Source organism: Nanorana parkeri, unplaced genomic scaffold, assembly GCF_000935625.1.
Source record: "Nanorana parkeri isolate BGI_ZX_2015 unplaced genomic scaffold, ASM93562v1 scaffold23, whole genome shotgun sequence".
NCBI lineage: Eukaryota > Metazoa > Chordata > Amphibia > Anura > Dicroglossidae > Nanorana > Nanorana parkeri.
In genome coordinates, this window is record NW_017306291.1 from 3177404 (window position 1) to 3196694 (window position 19291).

At 41.5% G+C, this 19291-nt stretch overlaps 1 protein-coding gene across 1 annotated transcript in view; it reads left to right on the top strand.

Annotated features, from left to right (window-relative positions):
* CUBN (cubilin) overlaps positions 1–19291 on the top strand; it is a 152952-nt gene that overhangs the window by 68365 nt on the left and 65296 nt on the right. Inside the window, exons 29-31 of the mRNA XM_018564195.1 lie at positions 3603–3784; positions 13425–13599; positions 14856–15037. Coding sequence (XP_018419697.1) covers positions 3603–3784; positions 13425–13599; positions 14856–15037 — 539 coding nt within the window. The remainder of the gene's footprint in view (positions 1–3602; positions 3785–13424; positions 13600–14855; positions 15038–19291) is intronic.

Genomic DNA, 19291 nt, shown 5'->3' on the forward strand with positions numbered 1-19291 from the left:
GGGCTCTATCTGACTTGCTGCAACTCTAATGCACTCTGCGAGAGGCTCACAGTGTCCGGTGAAATCAGAGTCAGCTATTTTGAAAGGAAGGTCAGAAAAAAGGTGACCTCTGACCTTCCTTTCAGTTTTTTGAGTCTTTTAGAATTTTGCTATAACAATTTTTTTTGTACTCAAAGAAGAGGAAACACATTTCATACACCAATGTCATTGTGTCAGCTCATGGATTTCCTTTATCTACACTGCACTGTGTACCCACTGAACAGATAACGGCAACAGTTGCTGTTTTAACAAGCATGATCTGAGGGAAAGCACATGCCATTAATTTCCGGCCTGTCTCTGCACTCCGATAGATGTATTGTAAACGCCCAGCAATCAAATTTCTACTATGAGCTGCCAAACTGCGCCCACCACTGAGCTTGGAAGTGCCCATTTGTGCGTACGCTTAAAAACTATACTTATTGTAAATGGAGCCACATGAAATGAGAGCCCCAGCGTGACTCATCGTTGTACTCAATCTGTGGTAATTGCTGACATTACTTAGTAAAATTGCAGCGCTGGAGACTTCTGGAAACAATTTCTTTATTGACTGGTTGCCCGGCAACAACTTCTGGGCCAGACGGCTCTGTGTCATATCCCCGGGGATCTCCTTCATTCTCTGAAAGTTTCTAGTTTTTTTTTTACACTGAATTTCCCAGTTTCCAGAAATAAGTATTCATAGCGAGACAAGGGAGTGGGTGGGGGATCATGGTTATGTTTTAATAACTTTCTATCATTTAGGCAATTTACAAGGCAAACAATCTAGTTTGATCCAACTGGAGGTGTTTTTGTAAGAGGTATTTTGTCTTGAGTCATTACAAATTACGCCCAAGTAGTGGATCATTAATTTGCCACAGAAAATCTAGATTTTTAAGGCCGATTTTATACCGTCTATGACCCATCCATCCAGGGCCGTTTAAATTAATAGGTGGGCACAGGGCAAATATCTCATGGGAGGGCCTGCATTTCCTAAAATGAAGGCCTCATTCAGACTTTCAATTAGGGCTCTATTGTGAATTCTGGCCGCTCAGCCTATACAAAACAATGACAGGCTATCGGTGGCCACAGCTCCAACACTGTGACCTCTTCCTATCTGGTTAGGAAATGTGTGATTCTTTTTTTTTTTTTTTTGGTGGACTGATTCTTTCAAGTGAAACTCCACTTTCAATGCGATAAAAGCATTGTGATTTTAGCACATAGTCAACACAAAAGTGATATTTAGAGGGTTATTCACAAAGCTAGCCGAAGGATCAGCTGTAGCTCTGGCTGATCCTTTGGCTAGCTTTGGCCGCCGGGGCCCTTCGGTTCAGTAGAACCAAAGGGCTGCTGTACGGGCTATTCACTATATGCTTCGGCTCGACTGAGCCGGAGTGAAACCCGAAGCGGGACGATCAGCCGGCCAAGAAAGCCTTGCAAATGACAGCGCGGCTGAGCCAGCCTTCATCTTACGGCTGGCTCTGGCCAGTTGCAATGACAGATCAACATCCCCAGGTTACCTGGGGACGCTGAATTGTCATTACACAATGACAACTTGGTGGAACAGATCTGTCATTGCAACTGGACGGAGCCAGCCGTGAGATCACAGCCGGCTCCGCCAAGTTGTTATTCATTGGCCTACTTTTTCCACTGTTTTAATATTCTGCTCAGTACCACGGAGGTACCGAACAGAATAGCCGAACTGAATACTGAAAAATGGCCTGGATGGGAAGGGGGTTTAACACCGCGGATGTCAACTGGTTAATATACTCAATTCATAATGTCTACACATATAAATATGCTAAAATTCATCCATATAAAACCTGATGTACGGCTGATTTCAGCCGTTGTATGGCTGAAATCAGCCCTACAAGCCTGAAGTGAAAAGCTGAACACATTCGGCTCACTTCACTTCGGTTCGTGTGTTCACTTGGCTGCCTACGGCAGCTTTGTGAATAACCCTCTTAGTTATAGGTGTGGCCTCTTGAGTCATCCACTGGGTACTTTTATGTCTTGGACACTCAAATAATCTCTTCCTCTTTGCATAGAAAATGTGTTTTATTGATTTTTTTTTGGGGTGCACTGATCCTTTAACCTGTATATCTTACTTTGATCAGACAAAAAAAATACTTTGGCACACTACAAGCTTTAATGTCATATTTTCCACTAGTAAGGTATTTATTGCCATAATACATATCGCCTGAGGGTTGGCCTGTAGGGGTCAGGTTAAGGGTTAAGTTTAGGGGTTATGTTGATTTAGGGTTAGGGGCTGCTTTGAGGTTAAAGGTCAGTAAGTAACTATTATGATCATGTCAGTCTGGTGATCTTTGGGCCATCTGGCAGTTTATAGCCGAACGTTGGGCAAACCACTAAATACACATATGTGAACCATAAAAGGATTTTAAATTTTCTCCAGCCACTTTAGTCATTCATACACTTCCACCAGACTATACAGATAGCAAAGTGAAACCACTTCTCGGTTTGGTTAAAAGAGAAGTAAACCAAATCTATACACGACTCTCTGTATAACTGAAATATCACTTTTGGAACACCGGTTGAGATGAACATATAGGCTGCCATTGCTGACCATTCCTTTGCAAAGTGTCATCTAGTGCCATCAGTACTTTTTGAGTGACCAATGCCAGGCCGCTAGCATTTTCAGAAGGAGATCAGCAATAGCAGTGTTTTTAGTACAGGTTTGCTTGAGGTTCTATTCTGAGTTTGCTGGTGACAATTCAGGCAATATGGTAGAGGCATTATCCCTTTACAGGGCCTAGGAGTGAGTCAGTGTCCTGGGCACCGTCCTTCCAGAAGAGGCATATTGGGGAGGTATATAGATGAGGTGGTGTAGACACGGCCACAGCTCACGTACAGTGATAGTGGGATCACAGAAATGGGAATGTGGGAACACAGTGATATTTAATGAGTGAGTTGAGGATTTATGAAGGAAATGGCAGAAGCTAATATCACTGCCCAGTTTTCCACAATTCTGTTCCAGTGAGGTTAGCTGAGTCATAACCAGAGACGCGGGGCCCCAGATTTCCTATACACCCATCTGCGTATTGCAGTGGGCACTGCAGGAATCCAGGCTGACTCATCGTGGACAATGCAGATCTGTTTTATAGATGGATGTGTGAAGCAGCTTCTCCGACCGTCCATGAATGTTCCCGCCAATATAGCCTGCAGATATGGAAAACCTATCAGTATATAAATAAATGCATGATTTAACTCTATAGTATTGCATTTGTTACCTTTAAAGCATAAGTAAAGTAAGTAAAATAAAAACCATACTACAGTATATGGCACTGCGGTATTGTGTGTAGCACTGATCCCCCCTAAGCAGCCACTGGATTTCAGGGACGCCCCCTAGTGTGTCTATTGTTGATCTGGCCTAGAGCTGCCCCAGAGCCCCCCTGGAATGTCTGCTTCAGGCCCTCATGCTTCTGAATTCATTATTTTGTATGTGCTAGAAGTCTTGGCCAGTATTTTATTTTTATGACATTGCCTTATTGGCACACATTAGTGTGCAAGTCATGCTTGACATCTACTATAATATGCATGCCTAACTAGTTACTGTTCTATTACAACAGGATGTGGCGGGGAGTTGTCGGGTCCCACTGGCTCCTTCAGCAGCCCTGGATATCCCATGAAGTACCCAAATAACATAGAGTGTATCTGGTATATCCGCACCTCTCCCGGAAGCAGCATCCAGATCACTATACTGGAGTTTAGTATTGAGTACCAGAGTACATGTGGCTATGATGTGCTGGAGGTGAGTGTTGGTGCATAAGGCCACACACTTTGAATAGGACCCTAGCTAATTTGTTTCTTTTTCAGTTTTGGATTCAGTGGGAAAGGTTTATATATCTGTGGCTCCTTTAAAAAGATTTTCTCTTACTTCCTGCATCTGTGACACTAGAAAATAAAAATAGAGGGTATGGTTGTCACCAAGACAGGAAGGGACAAACACCAATAAAAAGTTGTGGTTAATTTACTAAAGGAGTAGCGTGTGTTCACTTTGCAAAGTAAATTTTCACTTAGTTTACTGAATGAGACAAAGCTAAGTGAAAGTTCACTTTACAAACAATACCCAATCATGTGCAAGGAAAATGTTAAAGACTTTTGCTTGCAGATTATTGGACGATTAAAATCAGCACAGCTTCATCTCATTCTCTTTGAAAATTCACTTTGCAATGTGAACATTCACTACTGTTTTAGCAAATCCACCCAATTGCCAGAGGTTCTAAACTTTGCACACTCTGTTAAAAGTGTTTTTGTCTGTTTCCCCATTGAACAGCTTTCCCATTAATTCTTGTCCTGAGAGGAAGTGAGGGGGAACCTCCACAGTAGGGACTTACCAAAAACAAACTGAAAGAGACTGGAGTTGGACTTAAAACATATACAGCGATATCACTCATATTACGTGATAAAAGGTTTGCAATTTGTTTACTTGTAATCCATCCCCCCCGGTGGTCTGTATAGCTGTATAGACTAAAGAGAGCCACAACACAAAGCTTAAAAGAGAACTATGGCCCAACCTTTTTTGGCCATAGTCATCTTAAGGATCTTAAGGATCACAGGAGGGCATATACTATGTCCTCCTGTGACCCAAAACTCAGCATATGGTGGGTTGTTGCCTGCTATGTGCTGAGAGTGCAGAGCCGCACTGCAGCTGGGCAGATCCCAACAATGTTGTCCAGATTCACCCCGCTGGCTGATTGACAGCTGGCTCTACCTCTCTAGAGACAGAGACAGCTGTGCCTGCCCCCTCCCCATCTGTTCCTCCAATCAGCACTGGAGGTAGTGAGAGGAGAGGGGGTAATCTGTACGGGGAGCAGTGAATGACAGTCACTGCTCTCTGCAGGGAGATGATCGGGAAATGAGCGATCGGCGGTAGTTTCTGATCAATAGAGCCGACATGTGACAGCTGCAGTGTCACACGTCGGCTCTTATTATGGTGAAGAGTGTATTTCACTCTCCCCATAATTCTCCTTTAAGGAATCATAAAACTTGAGGACATTTTGGAGATAACAGCCAAATTTTGGGAAGTCAATAACTAGTCATTATAGACTTAGAGTTACAGAGTGTTCTTGATACACTATACTGTATAGCCAAACATTTGTGGACACCCAGGACAGCCATCCGAAAATGTTGGGGCCCCTTACACAGCTTTAAGCCGCGGCCCCCTGCACCGACGCCACACTGAGCCAGTCACAATGTTATTATTTTACATTTATATAGCTCTGACATCAGTATACCACAGTGCTGTACAGAGAACACTGAGCCAGTCACATCTGTCTCTGTACAGAGGAGCTTACACTCTCATGCAGAATGGCAACGGCTGTAAGAGGACTACAAATCCCAGCAATACATTTATACAGCAATGCAGAACAGTATATGAATTGGACGCAGGGCTTAGTGACAGAGGACCCACTTGAGACCCCACACATGCCTGAGAGTCACCCTGCAGAGCCCACCATAGATGCTGCACATCCGATACTCTCTATGGTGGGCTCTGCAGAGGTCTCAGGTGGGCTTGCCAGGGCTGCATCTCTCTCTTCCTCTCTCCCCCAGCTCCTCTTACCTGCTCCCCTGGCCTCCTCTGCTGCCGGACTGGCTGGAAGTGACGTGATGTCACTTCCGGCCGGTCCGAGAACAGAACAGCAGCGGCGCCGATGGGGCCCCAGCCTGCTCCGATGCCGCTGGATCGGAAATGCTGGGGCCCAGCGCTGCTAGGGCCCAACCTCCTCCTCGCCTGTCACCGTCGGCCAATACTCATGTAATGGTCACGTACGGGCCCCTCAGGCTGCCTGGGCCCCTTACATGAGTGTCGGCCGTACCTCCCTGATGGCGGCCCTGTGGACACCTGACCATTGTACCTGTATGAGGTTGTTGGACATCCCACGTCTGTTATGTGGTTATAATAGCCTCCGCTCTTCTGGGGAGACTTTTTTATTGTGTCTGTAGGATCAGGATCTGATGTTGGGTGAGAATATCTGGCTTACAATCAGTGTTACAAAAGTTGTGCAGTAGTATTGAGATTGAGGCCAGGGTTCTGTGCAAGCCACTCGAGTTCCTTTACACCAAATCCATCAAACCATGTCTTTGTTGCGCTGGCTTTGTGGCACAGTCATGCTGGAGGGCCATCTCCAAACTGTTACCACAAAGTTGGAAGTGCACAATTGTCTAAAATGTTTTTGGAAGCTGTAGTAGTAGCATTACTCTTCACTAGAAACACCTGAACTCAGTAATTTGGAGGGGTGTCCTCCATGATTTCCATTTGTTCCTGTTTGCCAAGGACAACCCCTGTTTTGAGGGGTCCCAGCAAACAAGTGTCCCCAGCAAATTCCGAGGTGAGAAAGTCCAATGGTCCAATTTGCACTGCACAGGCAGCACAGGCACAGGTGCCCAATTTGACACTGCTGGACTCTCTAGCCACCTGAGCATGTGCGGTAATCATTGGGCGGTGGGGTTAGCTTTCCTTTTCTGGCTTGTAACATAAAAAAACCAGACAAGGAAAGTTGATCTGCTGCATCACTATTGCTGATCATGAGCAATTGGTTAGAGTCCAGCAACACCATCTTGGGGTGGCTGCAGCACCTGCGCAGTGCAGGTCAGACTACCAGACTTCCCCGTCTGGGATTTTACCGCTTTTTTGCCGGGACTGGGTGACACTGTTCAAGATCTTAGTGCTTGTACTATGATGTAAGTTGACTAAGAACATGGAGATCAGTGTGTGCTGGGAAAGAGTCATCTGAATAATTACATCCTGCCACTTCTTCAGATTAGTGTGAGCACACATGTGGTTGTTTTTAGTTACAGTCCTCCTACCTGGCTCTCAAAAAACAATCAATTTATAGCTTTTCAGTATTCTTTGTTTAGGTGAAAAAGTGAAGACCATCATCTTCACATTTCTAATCTTGCAGTTAAAAAAAAGGAACATTTATTGTCAATAGTGTGTAAAGCTGCCACAGTCTCAAAGTTGGCAGCCAAGGGTAGCAAATGTTTCATGGGTGGCAAGCTCTACGCTTTGTACTAAACAAATAAATACTAAATACACTACTTTTTTTAGCATTAATTACTAGGTCTGCGGAAATTAACGATTAATTTCTCGATTAATCGTAAAAAATTTTGATCGATTAAAATTTTTTTCAGCGCTAATGAAAATACTCACCTCTCCGCCCTCTTCCGGGAGTCCCGTCAGAGATCCGGTGACGTCACGGACATCAACGTCACCGGACTCCTCCCCTCTTCACCAAATGGCTCCGTCGGCTAACGAAGGGCAGGGGGAGGAGTACAGTGACGTTGATGTCCCCAAGTGGCTCCGTCGGCTAACGAAGGGAAGGGGGGAGGAGTCCGGTGGCATCGATGTCCGTGACGCCACCGGACTCCTCCTCCCTTCGTTAGCCGACGGAGCCACTTGGGCCGGTGACTTTGCCCAAGAAACATGTTCTGCCCTATCAATTTTTAAATAGGTTATACTTACATGTAAAGGGAACATCACTGTGCAGCCTGCCAATTGACATCGAACCTTTCTTCTACAATCTTCCCAGCTGGTCAGTGTGCCCACAAGTGTGGACCAAACTCCAAGGCATTGGCCTATACACATACAGTACAGCACAGCAATGAAGTAATAAAATGAACTAGGACCACACTAATCCAGCACGTTATTATTCTGAGTTGCCCCACTCAAGCGACGGCCATATTGAGTGGGGCACGTGAGATTAATAACGTGCTGGATTAGTGTGATCCTAGTTCATTTTATTACTTCATTGCTGTGCTGTATGTGTATAGGCCAATGTAGTTGGATCTGTATGTGCGTTATAATTAATCGAAATTAATCGATTAAATTTTTTTTGATTAATCGAACACGAAAAGTTTAATCAGTAACAGCCCTATTAATTACTATTGAAATCTGCAATATGTGCCTTACTTACTTCTAACCACTGATATCGTTGCATTACGTACTATTGACCCCTACACTTGTTTTATTTTTTACCTTTACTCCTTTCAGCCCCTCAAATTCTACCACAGCTTTGGCCACACCTGCTGTTCACCATAGCATGCTAACCATGCTGCATAATTTTCTCTGTTCATGGTGCCCAAGAAATGTTGTCTTTATTCTTTGAATGTCTGTCTCTTGTTCCAGAAGTCTGTGACCAATTGTTTCAGGGCATGTTAAAAATAAGGGTGTGATTTTGTGGGTGTTGCTACAAATGGGGGGTTGATTTTATGGGGGTGGCTACAAATGGGGGCGTGATTTTGTGGGTGTGGTTAAAAGTGGGCGTACTAATTAGTGTTTCTCCAGATTTTAAAAAAGGGGTGAAGCTCTGCTGACTTCCATCTCCCAATTATGTGCAAGCAAAAATACTTTTTTTTTTTAAATGTCCTTGCAGATGATTGGATATTCTTTGCAAAGTAAAATGTCACCTTATTCAACAAGTTAAGGGAAAGTTACACTGCAAAGTAAAAATTCCTTGCAAAGTGAATAGTCTACTTGCCTTTGAAAGAGTCTAGATTTACTAGACACCTTTATCTGCATGAGGCCCTGCGTTATTTCCAGTATATTTACATTTTTATTTATTCGCATGATGTAGTATTGCTGTTTTGCTGGAAAGTCAGGATCCTTCCTCTCTGCTGTTAAAGCCTTGTAACTCTGCATACATAAGACCCAGCAAACAGTGGCAGGGATCAACCCCTCATCCTACCATTATTGTCCCACAACAAAAACGTGCAGGGCCCGCATTGAGCTCACATAATTCTGCATCATGCCATACAAATCAGCCCTTCCATTGCTCAGGACATTGGAATGCTGACTGAATCCAACACTAAATGGAGCTAACAAGGCAGAAGAAAATGCTAAAAACAGATTTGAGCCTCGGCCCCGATGAAAACAGAGAGCCTGGGAGCTGAAACATGTAAATCTACTGATTCACACTATTGTCATCTTCCAATCTTAGGATCTGGCTGGCAAATGTAGGCCATTCAGGTAAACAGGTTACTTTAGGCTGAATGGTTTTTGGCCTTTGAGCAATTTTTGGGGTTGTCCATTACCTAAATACATTGTGCTGGAAGGTGTCCCTCTTTCTCATCTCAAAAAGTTGGGAGGTATGACTGAGCATTCCTGTAATATCAACCAGGGATAAAATGGTACAGGGGAAGTTTCTACAATGGACCTATATAAGTACAGCCAACATACCTAAAATCCATAATACAAGAATATGTCTAAAATGTAATAAAGAATAGGCTCCTTTATACATATGTTTCGACTGTATGTAAAGATTATATGTTTATGTTTTATAAATTAAATTATATGTTTTTAGAGAGCAGTAATAAACATTATCAATTTTGGGAACCTCTCCTTTTCCATTCCAGAGGCTATTGTTACTTACAAAGTAGGATGCATTGACACTTTCAATATGTTAATACCAATGCATAGATTGACCTAAGTCGGAACTGTCCACGCAAAGAAAATCTAGTCACTACGATATAAAATAAATACATACATTTATTTACCCGGCTACATTTCTAAATTCATAGTACAACGTTGTATGATAATGAGACTACCCCTCAGTGAGTGCTCGGTTAACTCCACATTCACTTCTATATCAGTGAACAAAGGCACACATTTTGACAAACAGGAGATAGGAGAATGGAGGAAGGGGGTGGGAGGGGGGGATTATTTGTTTTTATTTTATTTTCTCTTGTTCCCAGGAAAAAGTTGTCTGAGAGGGACAGGGATGGGTTGGAAAAGTAAAATCTAATTGCATTGTTATTATTGTTTGTTGAATCTACTCTGAGGTCATTAAATAACAAAAAACAAAACTAAAAAGAAGCACTCCCTGCAGAAAAAGAATTAATAATTATCCAACCACCCGGTTTGTGGAACTTCACTGCCTTGAAAAGATTACCTGCTGATGAATCTTTAGCATCCGACACTTCCAGGAGTTTCAGATGCCCACATTCCATTATGCTCTGTGTATCCTTTCTGTAGTGATGTAGGGGCCTACAGATGAAACCACAGAGTGGTGTCCTGGGTGGCGGGACAGGCAAGCATGAATTCTTTTCCTTGCATGGTCATAGCTATGGGAGCTGTAGAAGCAAAAGTGGGACATGATTCTGGAATTGGGGGCTGTAAGAGGCAGAAAGGGACTTGATTATGGAACTGATTGCTATAGGAGGCAGAGAGAGAGCTGGTCCTGGAACTGGGGGCTGTAGGAGGCCAAGAGGTAGCTGATCCCAAAACTGGGGCTTGTAAGTTGCAAAAAGGGAGCTGGCCATTGAACTGGAGGCTGTAGGAAGCAGAGAGGCAGCTGGCCATTGAAATGGAGGCTGTAAGAAGCAGATAGGGAGCAGTTTATGGAGTGTGGGGCTTTAAGATTACGAGACTGGGCGCTATAGGAGGCAGAGACAAAGAACTGATCCCAGAACTGGGGGCTGTAGAAGGCTAATCACAAAATAGTAGGAGGGAAAAGGGTAGCTGAGCATGGAACTGGGGGCTTTAGGAAGCAGAGACGGAACTGGCCAAGAAACTGGGAAGCAGAAAGCAACATGATTACAGATTATTGACAGAAGAAGCAGGGAGGGAGCCGATCGTGGACTATGGGGAAAGAAAGAGGAGGCCGAATGGCAACTGAACTTAGACTTGGACTTTTGGTTGAATAGGTAAAGTGGCTCTGAGCATGATTGTGGGCAGAATAGAAAACAAATGTGGCTGGGGTGGAAAGAAGTAGAGTAGCAGCTTATTATAGTTGGAGTCAGAGTAAAAGATAACTGTAGCATGTGTGTGTGTGTGTAGAGCAAAAAATTATTGTAGACAAGGAAGAAAGGGGACCTGATGAAGGCTTCTTATTGCTGAGGGGTGACGGTGAGAAAGGAGTGGCACCAGAGATTGAGATGGAGGGCATTGTGCACAGGTACAGACATGACTGCAGACAGTAAGAAGAGACCTTCAAGACCAGCTTCTGCAGACATAGGGGAGAGCTGAAGACAGAATGTGTTAACATTTTTAGGTGTGAATTTATTTCTTATTTTTTTTTAAATGCATGAATTACAGAGCATAAAAGTGAAACATTGTTAAATTCAGCACACAACTATTAAAATGATGTACCATTCATCAACAGCCAGAGTGACAGCCACCAAAAGAGATACCTTTGTGGAAAAAGAGAGTCATTCTAAAAATGGATGTCGTATATTCTACATGATGTCCTTGTTTTGAGGAAAACAAAGCATTGTAACAATAGATGTAGTTTATCACATCGTCACACACAATTATATCATCAAAAAAAACCATGGTGCTAAATTAAATATTTTTCTTTCCTTTCTATTAAGGGGTGGAAATCCCATGATAGTAAGGTATTAGTCTGGACATCCTGTTATGGAAAGTGAATATGAATCACATCATACAAACTGAATACTCACCTGGAGTTTCTGTGCACCGGTGCACAGAAGGGATGTCCTAGAGCTGGAGGGAGTCCAGCGGAGGGCAACCAAACTCATCAAAGGGATGGAGGACAAGAGCTATGAGAACAGGCTACTAAATTTAAATATTTTCATGCTGGAAGTAAGGAGATTAAGGGGGGACATGATTTTCATGTACAAAATGTTCCATAGTCATAGCGACATTAGCAACAAACTTTTTAAGATGAATTCCGTAACAAAGACTAGAGGCCACCACCTAAAACTGGTAGAAAAAAAATTCAAACACAAGGGCGAAGGGGGTTCTTCTCAGTTCGAGCGGTTAGTGTCTGGAACTCGTTGCCACAAGCAGTGATTTCAGCTAATAGTGTGGAATCGTTCAAGAAGCTTTTGGACGATTTCCTGAGAGACGGTAATATACAGGGGTACAGGTACTCTTAAGAATGAGATGCCTCAAGGACCTATACACACACACACAGAATAGGTTGGACTTGATGGACATATGTCTTTATTCAACCTCAAATACTATGTAACTATTTAATTGTATTTTTTAGATCAGGCACTAAAAGCCCAATTTGAGATTTCTAAAGAATTGTGAATTTTAGTGATAGTTCCTCTTAAAACTAGCCTGCAATAACTTCTGGTTACCCCTAGTGCACAAGTAATCCGTTGTTATATATTAAGTTTAATTTCTAAAATAAGAATTTTATATATTAAAATAAATGACATAAAATTAATACACTTAAAAAAAGATGACTGACTAACACTAGCATAGTTTCCCTTTAAAACAACCACTTAGATTCTATAGTAATATTAAAACCACTGCTATTAGCATGAAATACTATATTCCTACATATTGTAATGATGTGAACCCCTCGCCATCTTTTGGCACCTGTTATTAAAGTTTTTTTTTTTAAAGTAGGTCAGGCACTGGTAGATTTTCTCGTAGAAATAAAATCTCTTTGACACATTTAATAATGTCCGCAGACATTTTACGAAAACCACATTCGAGTTATATATTAAGTTTAATTTCTAAAATAAGATTTTTATATATTAAAATAAATGACATAAAATTAATACACTTAAAAAAAGATGACTGACTAACACTAGCATAGTTTCCCTTTAAAACAACCACTTAGATTCTATAGTAATATTAAAACCACTGCTATTAGCATGAAATACTATATTCCTACATATTGTAATGATGTGAACCCCTCGCCATCTTTTGGCACCTGTTATTAAAGTTTTTTTTTTTAAAGTAGGTCAGGCACTGGTAGATTTTCTCGTAGAAATAAAATCTCTTTGACACATTTAATAATGTCCGCAGACATTTTACGAAAACCACATTCGCTGGTATAATTTCGTTTGATCGAGGAACATTTTCCAACATGCACATTCGACTCTTTTCATCACTGCGGTCAAAATTGATCATTTATTTGACCCCATCAGCTTTTAGAAAGTTGAACGGACGTTCCGAAATTGATTTTGTTTGTACAAAATTTCTAACTGTGTATACCCTACTTACATACCCTACCAGGGGGAGGTTCCTCCATCCACACAGTTTAGCGTAGATGGAGGAATCTGTTGCACTTTTTCCATCTGACCATAGAAAATCTGCAGATAATCTATAGGTATATGGCCAGCTTTAGACAGTTGTCACTATAAAATGTGTCCCCACTGGATGATTTCCCCTCACCTTTTGCTCTCATGACACCTCTAAATTATAGGATTTCCTCTTACTTGCAGTAACAGTGGTCATGAGGACCAGGACAAATAGAGAGGGGTGAATCCCCCTAGCAGCAACAGCCTGCAATACTATTTGGCACAAAGTCTAACCTTTCCCTAATCGAAAACTTAACAATAAAAAGTTTGGATTTACATATACTTTAACTTCCAAAGCAGGAACCAGTTGCAGTTCAGAATGCATTTTATATATTTATATTTGTTGCATTAAACAAACGCTGTCCAATTAACATGGTGTTGCTCACTTTCAGGTATATGGAGGCCATGACTTGTCCTCCCCAAGGCTAGCTCAACTCTGTGCACCTCGAACTCCAGAAAATCCCCTGCAAGTGTCTAGCACAGGGAATATGGTCACTGTCCGGTTTAAGACTGACACTAGTAGAAACGGCAAAGGTTTTAACGCAACATGGCATGAAGTTCCTGGAGGTATGTAAAGTTATCAGTTATCAGTCAGCACAAAAGGACCAGACTTCTATTAGAAATGACAATGAGTTTCGTTTATCAGGGAATCTGAGTCTGTATTACACATGGCAGTTAAACTGGCCATACATGACTTTAATTTCAGCCGTAATCAACCAAAATTTAGCCAAGTGGTTGGAGAATTATCAGTTAAACAGTGACTGCATCCTATCAGATGGAGATGCAGTAAGAAAAGACAAAGGTTCTGGCTTTAGATACACTTTTAAGGAATATGCCACACAAGAACATTGCTTTAGCATATAGAAAAGCAGCACAAATCATTTTGTAGTTTCGTGTTATTAAAAATGACCTTATTCTTACAACTTTGTCCTCTGGTCGACATTCTCTAAGCAAATGCTCCCAGAAAACTAATTTCTTGTATAGCTCATTGCTATTCCAAGCAGTCTGCACAAGGCTTGAGGTACAATTTCAGAATTTGCCTACAATAGGAGTTTCATAGTCCTCAGACTAAAAGAATTACAGGCCTGTTCCTTTTTTTAAATTACAATATAGAGACTGCTCAGGTGGATATTATGAGGACAGACCTCCTACTTAGCAGTCATTTTGAGAAGGGGTAGCTGAAAGACTGCATTAGAACAGGGAATTCGAGAATCTAATAGAATGTTTGCTTAAGTCATTGCAATGTATACCATTTACCTGGAGGGGATTGTTTTTCCACCAAACTGGGGCTTCCCTTTAAGACCCCATTCACACTGAACATTTTGTAGCGCGTTTTCCACTCAAAAGTCACTAAAATATGAAGCTCAATGTAGCTCTTCCAATGCATTTCAATAGAGATGTTCACATCTTGCAGCTCAATGTCGCCTGTAGCTTGTAGCTCAAGCTTGTCACCTAAACATGAGCTATTTTTTGGTGGATTTTACGTGATTTTGCCCCCCATAGACTTCAGCAGCTACAAAGTCCCTGTGATAAACTGCCAAAAGAAGTGCTACGTAGAGCGACAAAGTGTGCACTGTAGCGCAATGTAGCTCAATGTCATTAGCTCAAATCAGCGCTTATTTTGTTGTAGCTCAGGGAAATGGGGTCCAATGCGGCTTTGATTATTGTATTCTTTTTAATTAAATATCTGAGAAATAGTAAAACATAAACATAAATGGTTGTAATCAATATTGTGATCTCTGCCAAATGCATCTAGAATCAGTATGTTGTGCCTTATGGAGCTTTTTTGGGTTTAGCAGAGAAACTATCTTAATTATTTGCAGGCTGTGGTGGAGTAGTCCAAGGCCCTAATGGGGAGATCCATTCTCCGAACTACCCGAGACCCTATGAGGACCACACAGAATGTTCCTGGCTGATTAAAGTTGAGGCTGGACACAGAGTCTTACTCAACTTTACAGACTTTGACATAGAAAGTCATCCCTCATGTGAACTTGACAATGTCACGGTAAGTTTACTGAAATAAGTCTTGCATTTTCATTTTCTGTGTACTTTTCTACTCTCTAGCATTCTGACATTATGTTTTGATACTAAAAATTTGTATTTATTAGCACTAAAATATACTTTGCTCTGACCTATAAAAATGTTTCATAACGCAAAATGTAACCACTAGTTAAAACAGAACTCCAGGTAAAAATCTTATTAAATCTTGCAGTGGGGCTACCCCAGCAGGGTAAGAGTTAGGAGCTTGTTTTCCCCGAGGGTCAAAAATAAAAAAAAAGTTATACTCACCTAAACCTCGAAACCTGTGACAGCGCTTCTTCCAGCCTGTCTACTCCTCCACTGCAGTGATGGTAAATTTTTACACAGAGCTGTTCTTTAAAAAAACTACCCACCTCTATCTGAACCCAAGAAAAAAAGTTATATATTGAAGTTTACCAGTGGTATCTGCATTTGCTGTTATTTATCAGGCTTTAATACTCCCCCCAGTGCCAGAGGTCAGAGATTGTGGATAATGAGTGTGGCTTCACCTATAGTAGCCCCTTAAAGTGACACTAAACTCAGGGGTTAAATCTTAAAAATACATTCCAGTACCTTAACTATTAACAACAATGTACCTTATTTGTGTATCACTCGGCTGTAGATCCAAGCTCACTCCCGTCATGAACTATAATCTCAATAGAAATTAGTAAACTAAATGTGAATTTGTAGTCCATCACAGGAGCAAGCTTGCAATGGTGACTACTTTACAACACACACAGGGACCATGGAGAACGCAAGTAGCCACCCTCCAGAAGGAAGGACAGTGTCAGCACCAATTCACAGATGATTTGAGGATCCACAGCCGAGTGATACACAAATAAGAAATAGTTTTGTTATTAGTTAAGGTATTTGAATGAGTTTTTAAGATTTAACTCATGAGTTTAGTGTCACTTTAGGGCAAACTGTTCTACCGGTACTTGATTTTCCCCAATGCTTTAGGCTTTGGGCAAGTGGTACAAGGGACTGAGTGAGAATTTTTAAAAAAGTACCCGTGGTCTTAAGGAGAATCAAGCAAGGACTGTTGTGCAGTAGTAGCATAGTTGGTAGTGGTCTGGTGGCAAAGGATGAATGTAATCTAGAAATGAGCCAAAGGTCAGGACAGGCAGCAGCCAATAAGTGTAATTCAGAGACCAGCTGAAGACACATGCAGGGACTGGCAGTGCAGCAGCATACATGACGCTCTTAACATGGGCTAAGAACATTTGCAGCAAGTACACAAAATACCTGTTGGTCTCTCTAGAACTACAGAGTCCTAACTCTCTGTGAAATGAACTGAAATCACAGACATTATATTCCTTCTAAACCAGTGGTTCTCAACTCATGGGTCGCGACCCAAAAGTGGGTCGCGAGCCCTTACTTCTGTAAACTACACATCCCCTCCTTAAAAAGAGGGAGGCATGTCAAGAGTGCAGCCTAGGGTGAAAACCATGGCTCCCTCCATAGATACAGTACAGTGTGTTGTCACACTAAGACAGGAAGAGTGTTATTTGCAGGACTGCCAGGTGAAATTAAAAGGGAAAGAATCCTGACAAGGGAACCTAATGCAGCTACCAAATCTAAGGACTGGTAAGCTCTAAAATACAGTATATACATTTAGATATGGTATAAGCAAAACTCTGCTATGCACAATGTCAGGCGTTTACTGCAGTTTGTGCCTTTATTGAGGAGATCTCACTTCCTGTCTCTCAGATATAAGAGGAAGCGAGTAGAAGTCTGCCCAAAGTGAAACCCCATCTTTGACCTCTAGCTAAATAAACTCCCTATGACAAGTAAAGCAGTAAACATACAAGTATTGCAACCATATAATAGCTGTTGGCTGGAGCTCCACTTTAAGACTTTGACCATTTTGGCTGGTACTTCACCAAGAACATACAGTCCTTTCCAGCTAACCAGTTGAATAATGAAGAGCAATGGGTGGCATGGAGCAGAGAACTGACATTCTCTGACCTGCCTTGTCAAACACGCAAATCTGTAAACAATATTGAGTGTTTTCCTCTGCTTGTGTTCAAATTAGGAGGCATGGATAATAAAGACATGCCAAAACGAAATTTCATTAATCACCAAATCTTTGATATAAGACACCATTAAAAAGGTTTGGACAATGGCTCTTTTGAAGAGTCCCAGTCACTCAGCGGCTGGAATACACGCAGAGAGAATAGAGAATGTGCTGTGGCTTGTCAGAACTCAATATAGTATTGTCTTACATAAGAAGAGGCATATTATTATGTGCGGGTCACAAAGAATGCACTATGCTGTGTCCAGTATGTCAAAAATTTTACCCATAGAGGTCACTTCCTCTGCTAGAAGTATATGTGTGTCAGGAACATGGACTTTTCAGTGTGGGCCACAAACCAACCATAAATAACCAAAACAGTAATTGACTGCCCTAAGAATGTAAGAACACTGATGCAAGATGATTCCAGGATCCCATGACATATTATTATTGATAACACTGTACGAAAGAATGTCTTACATAGTAGAACATGAAAGCTTCATCTAATGTATAAATGTATCATGATGATACTGGAATCTGTGATCAAGAGCCAACTAGGCTCTCAAGCATACAATCCGCCTCAGCCCATTATACTTTCCCCACCATGCTTCACGGTTGGGATGAGTAGTGGGTTAAAAAGAGGACAAATGTGACACATTATGAGATCAATACATGAAGCCTCTCATTCTTATTGTGAAGGTACCTTTATATATTAGATCTCAGCCTTCAAGGCAATCTAATGTCTTTAGGATACCTGCAGACACCACTGGTGGAGGCTTCTGAGGGAACTAGAAAACACACAAAAAGAAATACATACATTAGAAATCCTTGTCCAATTTGTTATAATGGGGTCCCTTTTAAGGGGGCTAAAAGGTGCACAACTGTGGCAGAATTGTGGAAGCAATGATCTCTAGTAGTTTCTTGTAACATACCCCTAGTCTCTGACTGTCTTACAGCATGCCCCCTGTCTCCAACCACGCTTGTAGCATGTCGGCGGTCCTTGACCATCTCTGCTGAAAATAGCTGCCACTTTTGAAATTGAGGATCCTTGTTCTAGTGTGTCAGCTTTGTGAATTGAACCTGACAAGGTGTCTGCAATTCAACAGTATTGTTATATAAGGATGACCGATTCACACCTATGCATTTTTGGCTGTTGTGTAGGCATTCATTGTGCTGCCTGTTGATGTGCATATTAATGTGCATTGATGCATTCAATGGAAAACACATCCAGTATGAAGGCATAAATGTGCCATTGAGGCACTTTTTAGGCCAGGTCAGGTTTACTTTAATTCTTGATTGCTTTTATATACGGTAAATACTGTATATCACAGGCTAGGTAGAATAACTAGTCAAACAATAGTTTTCTCTTTGTGCCAGTACCTCCATATGCTCTCTGTGTACTCCTGGAATTATAAGGCAGGCAACATCAAAAGCTAAAATTATAGAAATTATGTGTTTTAATAAAATCATATATTCATCCTATGATGACAGCTTTTAGCTCCGTTCCTGTGTTAGGGAACTGCTAGTTTTCTCATCTTTATCTTATCTCTGTGGATATGGCTGTCATATTTTAACAATGTATTCCAGATGGATATAGATAATATATATAGTCAGGGAAATCTGTGTGTGTGTTCCGCTTCCTTTATTGTGGGAGATGTCCATCCCCTTTCTTATCTATGTTTGTTTTAACGGCTCCGCAATTTCCTGCGGGACATTCTCCCCATCTAAATCCCTTTATGACTAATAGATCATATGGCTACCATACACTAACAAACACATAACCAACATAATACAACTTGTACTTGTCTGGTTTGTTATCAATTTACACGATTGTAGCATTTGTGTTTCCTTTTTGTTTATTATTGTGTAGTTCTAACATAATAATATCAGTGTAGAAAGATTTCTAGATACAGTGCCTCTCTTAGGGCTTGTTCACACCAAATGTGGATCAGATGTGCATGAGTTTTTTGCTGCGTTTTTGATGTGTTCCGGGCCATCTTTTTTTTTTTAAGCCTAAAATGGGCTTTCGGTGCATTCCATTTTGCATGCATTTTTGATGCGTTTGCATGTGTTTTGATGCATTCCAGAGCAGAAAAAAAATAGGGCATGCTGCAGTTTTTCCATATGCTCTGGAACGGAACACTGTGGTGTGAACTAGAGCCCAAAATACCATTGGTATACATTGGACACAGGTTTTGATACGTTCTCTAAAAAAGATGGCAACCG